The sequence below is a fragment of the Scophthalmus maximus genome, chromosome 1 (genome assembly GCF_022379125.1).
Source record: "Scophthalmus maximus strain ysfricsl-2021 chromosome 1, ASM2237912v1, whole genome shotgun sequence".
Lineage (NCBI taxonomy): Eukaryota > Metazoa > Chordata > Actinopteri > Pleuronectiformes > Scophthalmidae > Scophthalmus > Scophthalmus maximus.
The window spans coordinates 19,535,278-19,552,778 of NC_061515.1; the positions used below are offsets into that span (position 1 = coordinate 19,535,278).

Genomic DNA, 17,501 nt, shown 5'->3' on the forward strand with positions numbered 1-17,501 from the left:
AATAGCATGGGTGAATGTGACTTTCCTGTAAAGTCACATTCATGACTAGAAAAGCGCTATATAAATACAGTCAATTTACCATTTACAAGTTGTGGCTCCGTAAACTGATGTCACCCCTCCATCAATCTCACATCTGAATATTTAATTGTAACCCCTTGTCATCATAACAGAACAATACAACAGAAACATTACTTTAACTTTGCCCATTACTGCTCGTGAACTAAACACTTTAGTTTGTGTCCATTTCTGCTGAAACTCACCCTGCAAACATATATACTTTTTCTTTGTCACTTGGAATAAACTCTGTGGAAGTTTTATTACGTAAATTCTGCCAAAGTTATACTGTAACATCGATGGCTCCCTGGTAAGAGATGTGCTCCCTATTTGGATTTTTTTTTCTTATGTTGTTCAAATTTGAGTTCCATATACTTTTAAAACCCCCAATGCCAGAACATATTACAATGAACCACTGACTATGATAAATTTATCACCTTCTATATTTTTACGCAACTACTACGTGCTGTAGTCATTTGTGCTGCTCCTGTGGGGTTTTGCATTTACATGTCAGCGTGGCCACTCTTCACCCACTGCTCTGATTTACACTCGTGACAACACCTCACACGCTCATACTCACCGTACTTTTAAGTTCACTGCCCACTCATCTCCCCGTCTCCCCCTCTTCCCTGCAGTTACTCTGGTAACAGTGGAGGTGCCGGTCTCGGCGTGCGTCCTCCCTCAGACTTCACTCAGGCTGCAGCTGCTGCTGTCGCCGCTGCAACAGCAACTGCCACTGCCACAGCAACTGTTGCAGCAATACAGGAAAAACAGAACCAGGAGCTGAGTTATGGACAGGTAAAGGTCTGAAAAGAAAAATGAACACTGGAAAGGGAGGGAAAACACACACTTGTTTACACTTATTTAGCTCTATCTTAATTTGACCTAAAATATTGAATGTAAAGATTTGTAGCTATAGATTTGCATTTTGTTGAAATTTTTACATTTTAAATGTATTTTTCTGGACTCTTTATATCTGGGCTCTATTTCTGTGTCCTTCAAGTTGAATTGCTGGATTTAAAACAGAATAAGTAGAGGAACTGGCTAATTGTATTTCTGCATTTTGCTTGATTTCCTTTGGAGTTTTGAGTGTGCAGGTTTTACAGGTAAATGTCTAAGTCTATACCAAAGCCTGGTGTCGGCAGAAAACAGTGGTGTTGGTTAGTCAGCCCAGAATCAGTCAATTCATCTTTTTTTAAATGGATCCAATGCATATGCAGCCTGTTACCATCAGTTTTCCAGCAGACTAAGTTACCGGTACCCCTGTGCAGGATTGCTTCAGTTCACCGCCCTGGGTATTGTTTTAGTAACATTTTACTCTTGAATATGCCAAATTCCAAAGAATAAATAGCATTGATATACTGTTCACACTCGCTCTCAGCATCAATATTATTCTGAGGGCTCCAGGCCAGAGGAAACACTCAGCACTTTTACCATATCTTAAAATGTCTGATGAGTTATTGAAAAGATACAAAATATACAGTATACACTGTTGTACATTATTACTGTTGTTATTGTTATTAACATAATTGCATCTATAAGTGTAAGAAAGAAATAATAATTTGGGTACATGAAAAGCACTTTATAAATCCAATATATTATTATTATTATTATAAGTGTAAGTATTATTATTGTCATCATAAGAATCAGTCTGACAGCTTAAAGCAACGGTTACACAACTGTTCCTGGTCTCTCTCTCTTCTCTCCCTTCTTCCACCCTCCTCTCATCTCTAACCCAACCAGTCAAGGCAGAGACCGGTTCTGCTAGAAAATGTCTTTCTATTAAAAGGGAGGGTTTTTTTCCCCACAATTGCTAAGTGCTTGCTCATTGTGGGAATTCTTGGGTTTCTCTGTAATATTGTGAGGTATCCACCTTACTATGTAAATTGTCTTGAGATAATGTATGTTGTGATTTGGCCCTATAAAATTAGAACAAAATAGGATTGAATTGAATATACACAATATTAAGAAGTTTTTGACATGATGGATGCAGTAGTATCAAATTAATTTTTTATCAAGATAGAAAATTTCATATAACTCGATATCGATAATTGTCACGATAAATTATTATTTCTTTCAAAGACTGATTTTTACTCCTAAGTAAAGGCTGTGGTTTTGAACTCTTCTTTATGGGCATAGAATACCTCACTTGCTGAACAGCAAAACATTTCACAAATCAAGTCAGAATAGTACAACAATATGTGATATATATATATATATATATATATATATATATATATATATATATATATAAATAGATAGATTGATATAATGTATATATAAATTATATTGCAATAATAATTAGTGTTTTAGTGCTCAACCCTAAGCCAAGCACACTAACATATTATTATACAACAGTTATATTTTTATACAACACTATCTGTTCACATACAAACATTTTATAGATCCTCTTCAGAGTATCACTGTCTGATCTGCTACTTCACAACAGAGACAGACCAATATGGGCCGATCACGATACTGATATTAGAGAGTAAAAAATTTCCGATACCGATATATCGGTATACATTTAAAAATGAACTTAGCAATGATTCGTCAGATGTCTTTACCAAACCCTTATGAAAGAAATGTAATACTTGATATTTTGCAATTTAACCATAAACTTTATAATAAATATCACATAATACCTGCATTGATTATCCTGTAAAATAAAAGTTTTCATATCAGCGCATATCAACAAACATAAAGACTGATATTATCAGCCAACCTATATTTCGATCGGTCACTGGAAACTCCCACTTAAACTTGCCAGGTAATTACTTTTAGCTTATTTCTACCAAACTATTCCATTTTACTGCCTTCAGGAACATTTTTAAAACTATGTCTGAAATGTTTTGCGCACACCATCCCTGGTTTGGAGTTGTGATGTTTGGTCGCGATGGGTGCAGAGCAGGAGCAGCTTACACTCACTCAAAATACGTTTCCTATTGGCAGCAGAGACATCACATAACCCGACACTGCTCTCCAATGCCAGACTGTTTCCTCTGCAGACTTCTTATTGGCATGAACCAACTCTAAACTAGATTTCTTGCTTGCTCTTGTTTCATACTGTTTCCACTCTGCCTCCACCCTGTACTATAAGATGTCTGTTGTGTGTAAAATACCAAGTGAGCTTTGTCTTGCACTTTTCCCTCCCAGATGTGCGGAGCATCCACTTACAGCACCCAGTTCTTGTCACATTCAGGCCCCCGCGGCACTCCAGTAATGAACCCTGCTGGGATGGTCCATTCCAGGATTGGAACTCCCCTCTCAACCGGGGGCTTGTATGCGTCTCACCCCGCACAGGCGCAGAAGATGGTCCAGCACGGGGGCTATTCTGGTGGACAGCAGGGGCTTAAACGGCCTTTCCATTCAGAGGTTGGTGAGGAGGGTTTAATCATGGATGTTTGCTCATAAATTGAAAAAGGTTGGCTTATGTAGTTTTACATGTTAATGAACAATTTTTATCCTCTGCACGGGTGTGATTTCCTAAAGCCAACACCAAAGGCATTGCTCATATTTATGAAACTGCATAATACAATTAGTTGCCATTTTGTTTGATAAACGTATGCAGTCTAACTTAACAGTCCTGCATTAAAACCTAATCAATAAATGTTTGGCAAAATATTTGTTGATTATTCATTTAGTCAGTCAACACAAAATTAATCAATAACTCAATTATCATTGATTCATGGCTCATGTCACATTTTAAGCAAAAATGCCAATATTCTATGGTTCCAGCTTCTCAAATGAGAGTTATGGTTGTTTTCTCTGGTTTAGGCAATTGTAAATTGAATACATTTGAATTGTAGACTGTCGATGGGACAGAACATAAGTTTTGAAGATGTAACTTGCGCTTTGGGAAACCATGATGGGCATTTTTCAATTTTTGCTTAAAAAAATAAATACTTGCAGCATCTTTTCTAATGTCATTTTCACATTTTATATTTCCTCCCAATATTTATATATATATATATATATCATATATATTTGCTCTGTCTCCTGGGAATTTCTACTGAAGACTACTGGACTAATTCATTTGTTTGCTTGTCCTGTTTCTGGGAATGAAGAAGCACCGCATTCCACTGCCGAACTACAAACTGTAGCAATGCTCGCACAGACTGTTTATGTTTTGTGATCACTCTGCTCAGGATTTTGGTTTTTCCCGGAACTGTGACATCACATCACGTCCTAGATTGTGAGTGAATGTGGAGCAGACTGGTTGAATGGTAGGGTGATGTGGCTGTACTTTATATAGTGTAATAGAGAAAGGAAATGACAGACAACACAGACAGTGTTTTGTGTTATTGTAACACAGGCATGATTCTGCGGTGTCCATTTGTCCTCCTTGAATTTATGCATTTTTATTTCATCCCTGAACTGAGCCTCTGTTTTTATTTCTCTTAAAACATTAAATTCCACAATGGTTCAGTAATTGCTACTATCTATGCTTATTTTCCCCAGGGTTTTCCTGTGCAGCAATATGGCTCTGGTGGGATGTCAGGGTACCCCAACCAGCCTCTGCAGTACCCAGCTGGCCCACAGCAGAAATGTGCCCCCTCACCCTCTTACTCCTCCAGCAGGATGCCTTTAATGGGACAGTACACTTCTGGATCACACAACCCAGCACAGTACCCCCCTGGAGCAGGCCAGCCCAATCCTCCACAGTATTATAAAGTATGCAGATCTAACCAATGATTTAATCTGACAATGATACCAATATTGATATCTAAACGTTTGATAATTCTAATAAATGTCCCAATTCCTTTTTCAACATAAGCGCATGATAAGATAAGAAAGCCTTTTTACTAAGGATACCTTAACTTTGGTTATTAAAGAGTTGTTAGTAAGTGAGTAAAGATTTATTTTTCAAAACAAAGTTATTCTCAATTAAAGCTGATTTTTAAAAAGGCAGGGAAAATAAAAACCCTTAACATATAATTTGCAAAAAAATCAAAGCATTGTTTAAGTTAAGAAAAGCATGATAATATAGGTGACACTTATTTTGTATTATTGAATATTGGTAGTAAAAAAATCTGATATTTATATGATATTGACTGAAGGTCAGATAATTTTTATTATGATAGTTGTTGATTGGAGCTTTTTTGTAGCCATTTGCCTTTTGATGATGTTTGATCAAAAATGGGGAAAAACCTGAATCCTCAAAAGTTTCTTTTGGAGAGTTTATGAAGAATTACGAGCACACAGATCTGATTTCTACACCACTGTGAACTATTTAAGGTCCAGATAAATAGATCATTATCTGAGTTTGATATTTCCTGTCTTGTGTTCTCCAGTCAGAGCCTTTCAGTGGTCAGGGCAGCCTGCCATCAGCAGGCGGATACAATGCATTCGCACAGGCTGCAGTGAACGGGGTAGGTCATGTTTGCACTCACCACAGTCCCTTTTACCAAAGGACACAGTCCAATTTGAAAGACCATCACTGAAAATCTGACGTTCTAAACTCTCGTCCTCATCCTCGTATCTCAGCCAGGTCGGGGTGGAGTAATGTCCGGGTATCCCAGTTCACCAATGGGAGGGAACCCCACCCCTCCAATGACACCTGGCACCACCATACCCCCCTATCTATCCCCAGGCCAGGACATAAAACCCCCGTACCTTCCGCCAGACACCAAACCCAACATTAGTACCCAGCAGCCCACTACAGGTGAGACCCAACTCCTGCAGTAATCCGTTCTAAACTAGATCAGTTGTTGCTACCCATTACTTTCCCATTCCAGGTAACCCCAGTGATGACCTGCGGCTGACTTTCCCGGTACGAGATGGTGTTGTGTTAGAGCCATTCAGACTGGAGCACAACCTGGCCGTCAGTAACCACGCCTTCCAGCTCAGAGACTCCGTCTATAAAACACTTATGCTGAGGTAGGAAGACTTCCTTTTCAACCGCACACTGTGTGTGTGTGAATTTTTTTTAACCTACAGTGTGTAATATTTATAAGAACGTATTCACAGAAATTGAATATATTGTCCATAATTGTATGTTCATATATGTATAATCACCTGCAACAAAGAACCAATGTTTTTTCGTCAACTTTGAATGAGTTACATATATTTACATGAGGGGGACCCGACCTTTGTGTAAATCGCCATGTTTGCCATGTCGTGTTGTGCTGCATTCCGGTTCGACTGCGACTCGGGAGGTCGGGAAAAAAATAACCACCCCGACTTCCGAGTTTCGAGCGGTTCTGGGGTATAATGGAACGCAGCATTAAATACGGTTGCAGAAAACTGTCCATAATACGTGCATTCGCGTTGAATTTCCAGCGCTGCGGGATTTCGGAAATGGAATTAGCCATAGAATGTCCCCTGTCGGATGCTCAGTTGGTTGCAGTTTGCAACTTTACCTCTAGTTGCCACCAGAAAAGTAAAAAAATTACAGACTGGGGCTTTAAAGGGCCTATATTGTCACAATTGAGATTTTCTGGCTTTTTTCATGATAAATAACGTCTAGGGGCTCTGTAAGTACCGTAAAAGTGTCAAAACGGTCAATAAACAGACAAATACACACAGCCTGCATTCAGCAGCTGCTTTTTTTGGTATGGTGCACCAGGACTTCAGTAGGAATGTGATGTCACAGCTATGCAGTCACTGCCTTCAGCCTTGCCCCCAGCGCTCAACCATCATTCCGTTGCTGAGCTATCAACAACTCAAGAAAAATCAGGAAGCAAAATCATTGCACTGGCTTCCTAAGGATATTAATACAAGAGACCAGAACAAACTCAGTATTATTTTACCTTTGCAAAAAAACATCGGTAACCGTGCGGCCCGCAACTTGGAGCTGCTGCTAGAGCAGATACGTCGGCTGTTCTGTTCTGTTCTCCCTCTGACATGCCGTTCCGCCCGCTCCTTCACCGTCCAGAACAGCTGGCGTCATGTCAGCTTTGTCCAGCTTCCAGTCCCTCAGCAGATCGCTCTGGCGTCTGCCGCCTCACGTGCCGCCGCCGACACCGGTTACCGATGAATTTGCGTAGTCGGGGGGCAGGGAGATAGTTTCTCCACGGCAGATGCTGCCTTGCTCCGGGACAGCACAGCTCTGAGCATGGTGAACAGACACACGGTGAATAGGAGTTGGTTGGCCTGGCCGTGCATTACTTAGAAACCAGTCGGCCAATCAGAAGAGATGCTCATTACATATTAATTAGACAGGCCAAAATCGACATGTTTCTTTGCAGAGCTCCTGAGTAAAGAGCCATAAAACCATATTGATACCATATATATGGTTTATGGTACTAAAAAAGATATCTATATATAAATATAAATATATCTTCTTAAGGATATCAAAACTTTAAATAAAACACAAGAAGGTGTACCATTTGGGCCCTTTAACCATTGTTTTGTTTCCATGTCAGACATTCTAATCAAGGAAAAAAAAGTTACATATGTGTTAACATACACAAATATTTAATTACAAAAGAGCAACAGCAATAAAATACACCTAAAATACATTACAATCCAATGATTGTTTGTCCTGAAAAAATAACAAAATACAGCCCCTGTGATTAGGTCTACAGCATGAAAAGAAAATATATTGAAGAAAATAATAATAGTAATAATCATCATAATTATAATAATGGCACTCAGTAGAAAACTCTGTCAAAATCCTCCAGTCCCCTTAAATTCAATCAAGCTACAGCAAATTGCACACATTGCTGCTCTAAGACATGCATTGAAGTCCAGAAATTGTCCTGAACGTCTCCAGAGGGGCTGATTTTGAGAACGCAACTTGCAGCAAATGATGTTCCGTAACTTTTCGTGCCAGGCCTCTAGTAAAATTTCTGGAAAATGTCGTAGTGAGCCAATGTGAGAAGCGGGAAAATCTCTGAAAGATTCACAGCGAGCTAATGGACGCCTAACTCAGCCAAAGGGGAGAGAGAGAAAGAATTGCTGTGTAGTGAAGGTGAGTAGCACCCATGCAGAGGCCCGGCTTCAGCTGTGACCCTCTATAACACAGTGTGTATTCAGAGCAGTGCACCTCTCTCTTGTTTCTCATCCTTTCATGTAAAACACCAGATGGGGAGAAACAGATGAGGAATGTCTTATAACCCAACCCAGTCTCCCCCTAATTAATTGTACTGCGTCTCCCCCTGCAGACCTGACCTGGAGCTGCAGTTTAAGTGCTACCACCACGAGGACAGACAAATGAACACTAACTGGCCCGCCTCTGTACAAGTAAGCATCTTTACCTTTTCTTTGGTTGGTACTGTGTGGGTATTTTTTGAAGACACTGGTTCTTTAAGGGTATTTGCAGTTATTTCTGCCTTTTTAAGGGTCTTCTTGGTGTACTATTAATTTCATTGTGTCTCTTTTTTCTTCTGCATTAGGTGAGTGTCAATGCAACCCCTCTGTCCATTGAAAGAGGGGACAACAAAACCTCCCACAAGCCTCTATACCTAAAGCAAGTGTGTCAGCCAGGTCGTAACACAGTACAAATCACCGTAACAGCCTGCTGTTGTGTAAGTAGCCTTGATATGAAGGCAGTGTCATAATGCAACCTGTTTATTGTATGTCTCACATTAAACTATTTAAAAGCCACTTTAAACAACCCCCCATCTCCCCAGTCCCACTTGTTTGTATTACAGCTGGTCCACCGGCCCTCTGTCAGGTCTGTCCTGCAGGGTTTGATGAAAAAGAGACTGCTGCCTGCTGAGCACTGCATCACAAAGAGTGAGTCCAGACCTAACAATAGCTACTATTAAATTTACATCAGTAGTTAGGACCACTGATGTGATGCTGTAAAGGACCTTGCCAAGACACGCACTGAGTTGATATTAGCAAAAGTTTCACGACATCACAAAAAAAAAAGCTACTCCATCACTAGCCTGCCAGTCTTGAGCAACGGATGGCCCACATCTCCAATTTGGTTAGTTAGCCAAAACGCACCACATGATGCTTGGACGGGAGACACAAGTGCGCCTTAATGGATTGATCACACATTGGAGGCTTCAATGGAAATGCTGCTCATTCACTTTGAATGTGGTGACGTGCTTTGCAGAACTGAATTGTGGTTCTGCTGCTTTACTGTGCTTCGTGTGGTAGAAGCTGAGAAAAGCTGAACTTTTCAAGCGATAGCGCTGGCAACAGCCTTTAAAAATACAGTTCAGTGTCTGGTCTTTCACTCAGGAGCAAAAATCAGTTGTCAAACTTGAAAGAAATATAGATGTCAGCTGATGTCAAAACTGCCCATTCCCACATTAATGGCAGCGAGCCACTACAGTGTTTCCCCTAGGTTTGGGGGGGGTTCTTTTGGGGTTAGGGTTAGGGTTAGGTTTCACAAATCACGTTAAGTTTCAACCACAATCTTTTATACAGGAGCCCACAGGAATGAGGCATAAGGTGTGTAGGGAAAGTGACCTTAAATTACTTCTGTTTGGCATTATATGTGAAATACAAAAAATAAATGAAAAAATAAATTATTTAAATAATTTGACTTCTCAGGCGGGGCAGGGGCACCCCCGCAAGCATGCAAGGTGCAGGTCATGCCAATGAGGGGTTCAATGGTAAATGGACTGTATTTATATATTGCTTTCCCAGTCTTATCGTTTTATCTTATTTACAGTGCATTTTCTGTCACATTCATACACTGCCGGAAGAGCTGTCAGGGGCAATTTAGTTTTAAGTGTCTCGCCCCAAGGACAAACTGGCATGCGGACTGGGGGCTGGGGGGAGCGGGGATTGAACCGCTGAGCACCATGGGTGATCGGCCCTTCTGTTCTGCCACCACCGTCTATGGAATTTCCTCCCTGACCATCTGAGGGCACCAGACTGAGAGTTTTAAAAAAGATCTTAAAACATTTATTTTTAGCAGAACATATGACTTTTAATCCACCTCCCTGGCTGCTGCTTTTTATGCTCACATTTTTATTATGTTAGCTTTTTATCTGTCTAGCTTATTATCTGTCTTTTTATATTGATGCTTTTACCTTTGCACTTTGAGATTTAAAAAAGATGTAAAGTGTGTTACAAATAAAATGTATTATTATTATTAACCGCTGACCTTCTGGTTAGTGGACGACCGTCTTTACCTACTGAGCCACAACTGCCCATGTCTTGCTTAAGTGCACTGCAACATGTAGATAGGAGGAGACAACCCTGTGATCAGCGCTACTGTTGCCATTTTTACACTGTAAACACAGGTGATCCTTTTTAATGGTAAAATACACAGTTCTAGTACAAATCAACATATTTTTAACTGGAGGGAATCTTTGTATATATTACTATATGCACTGATGTATCCACAATTTAGAATTTCAATGACTGCTTGACCCATCAATGCCCTTGATGGGAATGATGGACATTAGTTTCACCTATACACACATGTACAGTACATTGGACACTGCTTTTGCTACTGTCAGTGTCTTTCTGTAATTGTCCCTTACAAATAAAGAGAATAAATAAAAGTCTGACTTTTATATGGAAAATATGGTATTTAATATGGACTGTATTTATCTGGCTATTTTCTAGACCACTCAAAGCGCTTTACAGCACAAGTCACATTCACACATTCATACAGTGCTTTTTCTGTCACATTCAAACACTGTCGGAAGAACCCCCAGAGACAATTAAGGGTTAAGTGTCTTGCCAAGGGCACATCGGCATGCAGACCGGGTGAACCTGGGATCGGACCGCCGACCTTCAGGTTGGTGGACGATCAACTCTACCTCCTGAGCCACAGCCGCCCTTAAAATATAAATTCAATATCAACCAACATGAAGAGAATGATTGTGATGAAATGCTCCGCCGCATCACCAACCCTGTTGAGATCAGTGAGGTGACTGAATCTCCCTCTTATTGTCTCTTTATTTCAGTAAAGAGAAATTTCAGCAGTGGAACGATCCCCGGGACCCCCGGTCTGAACGGTGAGGACGGTGTGGAGCAGACGGCAATCAAAGTTTCTCTCAAATGCCCGATAACGTTCAAACGAATCCAGCTGCCGGCCAGAGGTCATGACTGCAGACACATTCAGGTGAGGTATCTCCGTCACACAAATACACACACTCACCTAAACATGCAGATCAACTGTCTCATGTACGTGTCTCTGTTATGTAGTGTTTTGACCTGGAGTCCTATTTGCAACTTAATTGTGAAAGAGGGACCTGGAGATGTCCTGTGTGCAAGTATGTACTTTAACAAGGATTTATTGCACCTTTTAGAATCAGATTCATTCAGCAAAAATGTTAAACAACAGATTGTTCTCCTCGCCTTTAGTAAAACAGCTTTGCTAGAGGGGCTGGAGGTCGACCAGTACATGCTCGGAATTCTCATCTACATTCAGAAGTAAGTGTTTTGATGTGAATTTCCTGTATGCAAAACACCTATTATGTTTGTATTTTTTTCTCCTTCTGATGTTTGATGACCAGTGGCATTTCGATCTAATTATTTCCCATTTGTCTCTTCTATCCTCAGCTCTGACTATGAGGAGATCACCATAGACCCGGTGTGCGGTTGGAGGCCAGTGCCTGTCAAACCAGACCTTCACATAAAGGAGGAGCCTGACGGCCCGGTATTGAAACGCTGTCGCACAGTCAGCCCGAGTCACATGGTCCTGCCCAACGTCATGGAAATGATCGCTGCCCTGGGCCCAGCGTCCTCTCCCTACCAGACTCTGACAGCAGGAGGCAGAAGCACCCCCGACTACAACAGGCCAGGTTAGATTCAAGGTTGTAGAGGAAGCTGTGTAAGTGTGAGTGGTAGTGTCTTTATTTTTTATGAATCTTAAAGGTCCCATATTATACACCTTTCTGGTGTTTTATTTGAAGTTCTGATATCCTTAAGAAGATATATTTGTTTGTTTTTTAAGTATCAAAAAACATCTCAATATGGTTTTAAAGCTCTTTTTAAGGTGCTCTGCAAATAAACAGGTCAACTTAGGCCTGTCTAATTAATGTTATGAGCCTCCGAGTGACACACGGCCAGGCCAACCACCTTCTCTGTTTACCGTGTGTCTGTTCACCGTGCTTAGAGCCGGCTCTGACCGTGCTGTCCCGGAGCGAGGCAGCTTCTGCCCTGAAGGAACTATCTCTGTTGCAAAATTCATCGGTAACCGACATCGGCGGCGGCCCGTGAGGCGGTCGACGCCAGAGCGATCTGCTGAGCTGTTGCTGGGGCATAGACGCAGGCGGACCGGCCTCTGTGACTGCAGAGCTCCGGCGTGTCGCCGGGGAAGGAGCGAGCGGAACAGCCGCTGTGACTCGAGGCTCCTGCGTGTCGCCGGTGATGGAGCGGGCCAGTCCGCCCGGTCCTTCTTTGCCCCAGCAGCAGCTCCACGTCGTGGGCAGCGAAAAAATTAATTTTGCAAAGGTAAAATAATTCAGAGTTAGTTCTTGTGTTGTTGAGTGCTGTGGGCAAGCGAGAAGGCAGTGACTGCATCGCTATGTCATCACAATTATACGGGTTCCTGGGGCATTGTAAAAAAAATCAGCTGCTGAATGCAGGCTGTATGTATTTGTCTGTTTATTGACCGTTTTGACACTTTTTACGGTACTTACAGACCCCCTAAACCTGATTTATTATGAAATAAGACTGGAAATCTAAATTTTGACAATATGGGCCCTTTAAAGACCCCCCTCCAGTCAAAAAAGTGTTTTTCTTCTGTTTCTTTCCTCTAAAATGTCAGACATTGACTATTGGGACTTGTACCTGAACAAATTTTGTCACTACAGAGGTGTTTTCACATTCCTCTCCTGGAGGAGGAGATTTCTGTGCACTTCTCTGAAATTTAAAATCCAAACGAATACTGTTCAAGCTAGATTTGGTACGTCACAAATACAACAACCAATCGCTGTTGAATATGCAAATGTAGGCAAAAGGGCTCCAGACTGCAAGATTTTATTTTTCTTTAGAGGGAGCGAGTCTGCCAGTGTACGCCAATGTGTGTGAGAGGGCCAAGAGTCCGGGAGTGATTAGTCAACTGCGGGGGTCACATCAAAGTTCTCAGTCACTACGATTTCCAGTCTCCACCCCCTCCTCTGCGTGCGGGTCTCGTCTCCCGACTCGCCTTTCGTGTTCTCTTGCACCCGTGGTTGGACTCTGGGCTGGATCTTTTAAACCTTTCACTGCGGCTCCATCCAGACTGGACGTGTCGGTGTCGCCCCTCTCATCTCCTCCAGTCTAGGAGTCAGTCGCACCTCGCCGGCCGCGAATACACAAGGACATCAGGTCCGTCAAGCCACGACTAGAGGCATTATGGCACAGCACAGTAGCAGCTGTGGTGGGCGGGGTACGCGGCCTATGTTATCATGAATATTCATAGTCTCAGAATTCCTATATTATATATATATATATATATAGAGTGCATTGATTCCAGCCCCATTTCAGAGGGGTTTTTTTTACTTTTTTTTGGTAAACAATGTTAAACAAAATATTAGGCATAGCAGATTATTTTTATATACTTATATTTTTATATATGTCTTTCACATTTAAACTAAGAATACAACTTTGGTGCAGATTCTCAGCTTCAGCTAAAAAAAAAATTGGTACCATTAATATTTATGAGATTTCATTGTGTTCCACAACAGTCAGACAAAAATTCACCTATTTGTTTACTAAGGTTTAAAAACTGAATATAAAGCTACACACTCAACTGATCTTCTTCTATGAGATGTCATGTACAGGGGCTAAATCTTTAAAAAAAACAATACATAAGACAAAGAGAAAAGTGTGCACACTGAGAAAATATTATTTAAGTCCTTATAGTTAGTTAGTTATTTAAAGTTATAGTAATATTAGTTAGAATTGTTGACGCTGTGTATTGAAGACACTTTTCTGTGCTCTTCTCACTCATTTAAAGAGGGTGGGACTCAAAGGATTGAAATCTACTTGAATTAAAATGTTATCACAGTTGTCAGTTTGTCGTTTTTGAATGTTAAAAAGTAACCCCTCATTTAGAATTTCTGGGCGGTTTATAACTGACTAGTGTAGTTGTAAGCGAATTTAATTGTTTATTAATGTTCAGCTGTATCAACAGCTGTAACTCTGCCTGTTGATACATGTGGATACTGGTGTATAAACAGACAATGAATGATCATATAGCAACATACAACACATATAACATGGCTGTAACTAGAATTGCACTCAGTAGAGCGCATTCCTCCACCAAGGCTCAACTGAAAAAAAAAAACAAAAAAAACATCTCATAATGTTAAAGAAAGTTATTTTAAAAATTCCTATCCGCGCCAAAATGTAGTGGCTTCATTCTTGGCCTATGTCCCATCCTTCCCCCAAGTTTGGTGGAAATCTGTTCTGTAGTTTTTGGGTAATCCTGCTGACAAACAAACAAATGTAAACATAACCACATCACATCACTTATACCATATGGCCCTATAATTAGTTAGTTAGTTGAGAGTAGTTAGATAGTACTCATAAATGCGTATATGAGCGTTACAGGTTATTTATGATGTTATGGATAATTAATGTGAGTGAGTAACACTTTGAAACGATTTGAAACCATATTTCCAGGGTCTTTAATGTATCTTCCAATTTTCATCAAGCCACTGTGAAGGAATGTGGCCTTTTGACTTTTGTTTTAAATAATATCTGCTATATGCACATGGTGTACACAATCACTCTCTAGCTCAGTCAGATCATCGTGCTCTTAGATGGGCGGGGACCCAGAACAATATATCAAGCAACATGAAAAGAAGTGGCCCCTTCCCCCAACCACACACTGTTTTTCCTCCTATGCTCAACAGCTGGAGGGACTTTCTTTCCCATGCTGGTCACTATTATGCAAGACAAAATAAAAGTGTGCACTTACCTGTTTTTTGTTGTTGTTCTGTAGGGGTTTTTCTTCTGACAGAGTTAACGTTTGTTTTATTCTTGGTCCTGCAGGGAGCCAGGGATTCTCCAGCCAAACAGGGTTCACAGATTTCCCCAGTACTCCAGGCACCCCGACACTAGGAGAGTATGCCTCTGCTTCTGGACCACCTCCTCCACTCCCCTATCAGTCGGACCAGGTTAGAGGTGTTGAACGTACATGAAAATAGAAAGCACTATTTTTTCCTGTTTTTTTTTGTCTTCAGTAGAAACAAATCAACCTTGACCTCAGAGCCTTAGAAGAAGCCATGTTTTGAGTCTCCTGAAAAACGAGAAAAGTCTGAATTGAATGCAGTCAATATTTTTGTTTGTGCGTTCATATATTATATTACATTGTATTGTATAATGTCATTTTGTGCGTGTGTGTGTGTGAATATTAGGAAGACAGAAGCAAAAATAATCAGAAAAATAACTGGAGTTTGTTCCGACACCAGGATCGCTGCTGTTCCTTCATGCCGAGGATGAGATAACCAGACACCTGAGCAGGAAGTGTCTGAATGATAGTGAGAGCAAACGAGTTGAGAGCGTAAACCAAAAAGAGAGGAAGGTTGTGAATAGATGAGAGAGGAAGAGTGATGGAATGTTAATAACAGAGTAACAGAGAAATGGCACTTTATTTGCTGATAGTTTCATCACAGTTACATAATGAAATAACCAACAAACACTCTTTGTTCTTTGTTTTATTCATTCAACACATTTATTCAAATACCTTAGTCAATACAAAGAAAAAAAGAACTCTTATTCCCTTGTGTAATTTTCAAATGCCTCTGATGTTTTTTTCACCCATCGTCATTTTCATTTGCCTAAATCTTAAAAGTTCTTCAGATTAGGGATGGGTACCGAAACCCGGTTCTAAATTTGCCCCGGGGCAAGATTTTGAAATGCCGTAGTATCGACAGGCTCTGACGTTATCGGTTCTGCTTAATGGTATTGGACAATTTAAATGATGCATTTTCGCTATTAATCCTCGCAATCCCCCTGAACAGACACTGTGTCAGAGCCCGTCCTCCTGTGCAGGGGGCGGGGCAGGGTGCAGCGGAGCTGACACTCACTCACTGCTTGAGTGAGTCTGTCACTCTATCACACACGCCGATAGAGACGACGGCGGAGAGAACCAAGCGGTCCAAAGTGTGGCTTTATTTCACAAAAATTGACGCAAATATAAATGCTCATTGCAACAAGTGCAACAACATTGTTGCATGTAAAGGGGGTAACACGAGCAACCTCTCAAAACATCTAAAAGTGCATAATATTCAGATGGATAAATGCACCGTTTTTGACAACCTAGCTCGCAACTCTGCCGTTCCTCCATCCACCTCAGGTATGTTAAGCTATGCTAGCGGTATATTATGCTAGCAGAGCCCATGCAGAGTTAATTAAATTATAGAAACACGGGAGTAATAAATGTTAACCAGCTGACTGTTTAGCTATGCGTTCATTAATTCTGTCTGAAATGATGAAAACATGCAAACTGACATTCAGAAACACTTGACATCCAGTAATTAAGCTACTAATTGTGAGTAATTGTGAGTTAAAATCTAAACGATAACCATCCATACTTGCAACAGCAAAGCACAGTAGGCGCTTTTAGTTACCTGTTACAGTTGTATTTAAAAGTTTCCAACCCTGGGCAAATTACATATAGTATTTAATTGATGTTAGAATTGAAAAGACATAACACAACTCCTACAGTAAACCTGTGAATGCAGGAACTGTCTGCCTGTAACGATTTGGTAGAAAAGGGCCAGTAATGTGCTGCTGCTTAGCATTCTGTAACACTGACTGTCTTTTCCTTATGGTTTTGTGTGTTGGGTTGAGAGCCTTTAACTGAACCTGAAGTAGACAGAGCTGACTAAGGACAGATTTGCTCACACACACAAAGTGCTGAGCCACTAAACCACATACCAACCTGACGCACACAGCTGCTCGGCTGTGTGCTGAGGGTTTGTGTCTTTTCTCCTCCGCTGTCACACACTTCTGCTGTCAAGCCTCTTACGAAAAAGACCACAAGGATACATGCAAAGTGTGGTTTGTTGTGAATGCACAGCAAAATAGTGGGGAATTCTATTAGCAACATACAGCTTTTGTTGCCTTAAAATTATGATTAATTCCTTGTTTTTGTGTCTCTCTTCTTTGTGTCTCATGCTGCTATGTCTCTGTCAGGCACCTCATGCTGGACAAATGGAACACACCCAGCATATAATGCAGCAGCACAGTTCAGGTGTTCATGGTAACCAGGGTCTCTGTGACGCCGGCAATTTATTGCCGCAGCGGAACACCAATACCCAGAACTCCCGGCTCCAGAGTGACAGCTCCTTTGCTCTTGGAGGCCCAGGAGCACCTGGAGGAGAAGGAGCCGATCATGCACTAGACGTGAGTGAAACCAGTTGATCATGTGTTCAGTTATATAAGAGAAGATACATTTTTTTAGACCACAGGACTTGAATATATGTTAATTTCCCTCTTATTAAATCCAAGACCTGTGTTCATTTAAGTACAAGTGAGAGATTTCACTCCTCAAAAACTCAAGAATCAAAGCTTATTATCAAATTTAAAAATGCCATCCACTTATCCAAATCTCCACAGGAATATTTTGACATTTTGAGAAATTTGCTTTC

General features: G+C 40.9%; 1 protein-coding gene across 5 annotated transcripts in view; it reads left to right on the forward strand.

Moving 5' to 3' along the window:
• LOC118308492 (zinc finger MIZ domain-containing protein 2-like) overlaps positions 1 to 17,501 on the forward strand; it is a 32,094-nt gene that overhangs the window by 12,610 nt on the left and 1,983 nt on the right. For all 5 annotated transcript variants that reach the window (XM_035629983.2, XM_035629985.2, XM_035629984.2 and 2 more), the window contains exons 5-19: positions 690 to 852; positions 3,211 to 3,429; positions 4,516 to 4,728; positions 5,349 to 5,426; positions 5,542 to 5,719; positions 5,793 to 5,934; positions 8,163 to 8,241; positions 8,394 to 8,525; positions 8,631 to 8,736; positions 10,878 to 11,035; positions 11,119 to 11,186; positions 11,278 to 11,346; positions 11,476 to 11,717; positions 14,899 to 15,023; positions 17,047 to 17,256. In XM_035629983.2, coding sequence (XP_035485876.1) covers positions 690 to 852; positions 3,211 to 3,429; positions 4,516 to 4,728; positions 5,349 to 5,426; positions 5,542 to 5,719; positions 5,793 to 5,934; positions 8,163 to 8,241; positions 8,394 to 8,525; positions 8,631 to 8,736; positions 10,878 to 11,035; positions 11,119 to 11,186; positions 11,278 to 11,346; positions 11,476 to 11,717; positions 14,899 to 15,023; positions 17,047 to 17,256 — 2,182 coding nt within the window. The remainder of the gene's footprint in view (positions 1 to 689; positions 853 to 3,210; positions 3,430 to 4,515; positions 4,729 to 5,348; positions 5,427 to 5,541; positions 5,720 to 5,792; positions 5,935 to 8,162; positions 8,242 to 8,393; positions 8,526 to 8,630; positions 8,737 to 10,877; positions 11,036 to 11,118; positions 11,187 to 11,277; positions 11,347 to 11,475; positions 11,718 to 14,898; positions 15,024 to 17,046; positions 17,257 to 17,501) is intronic.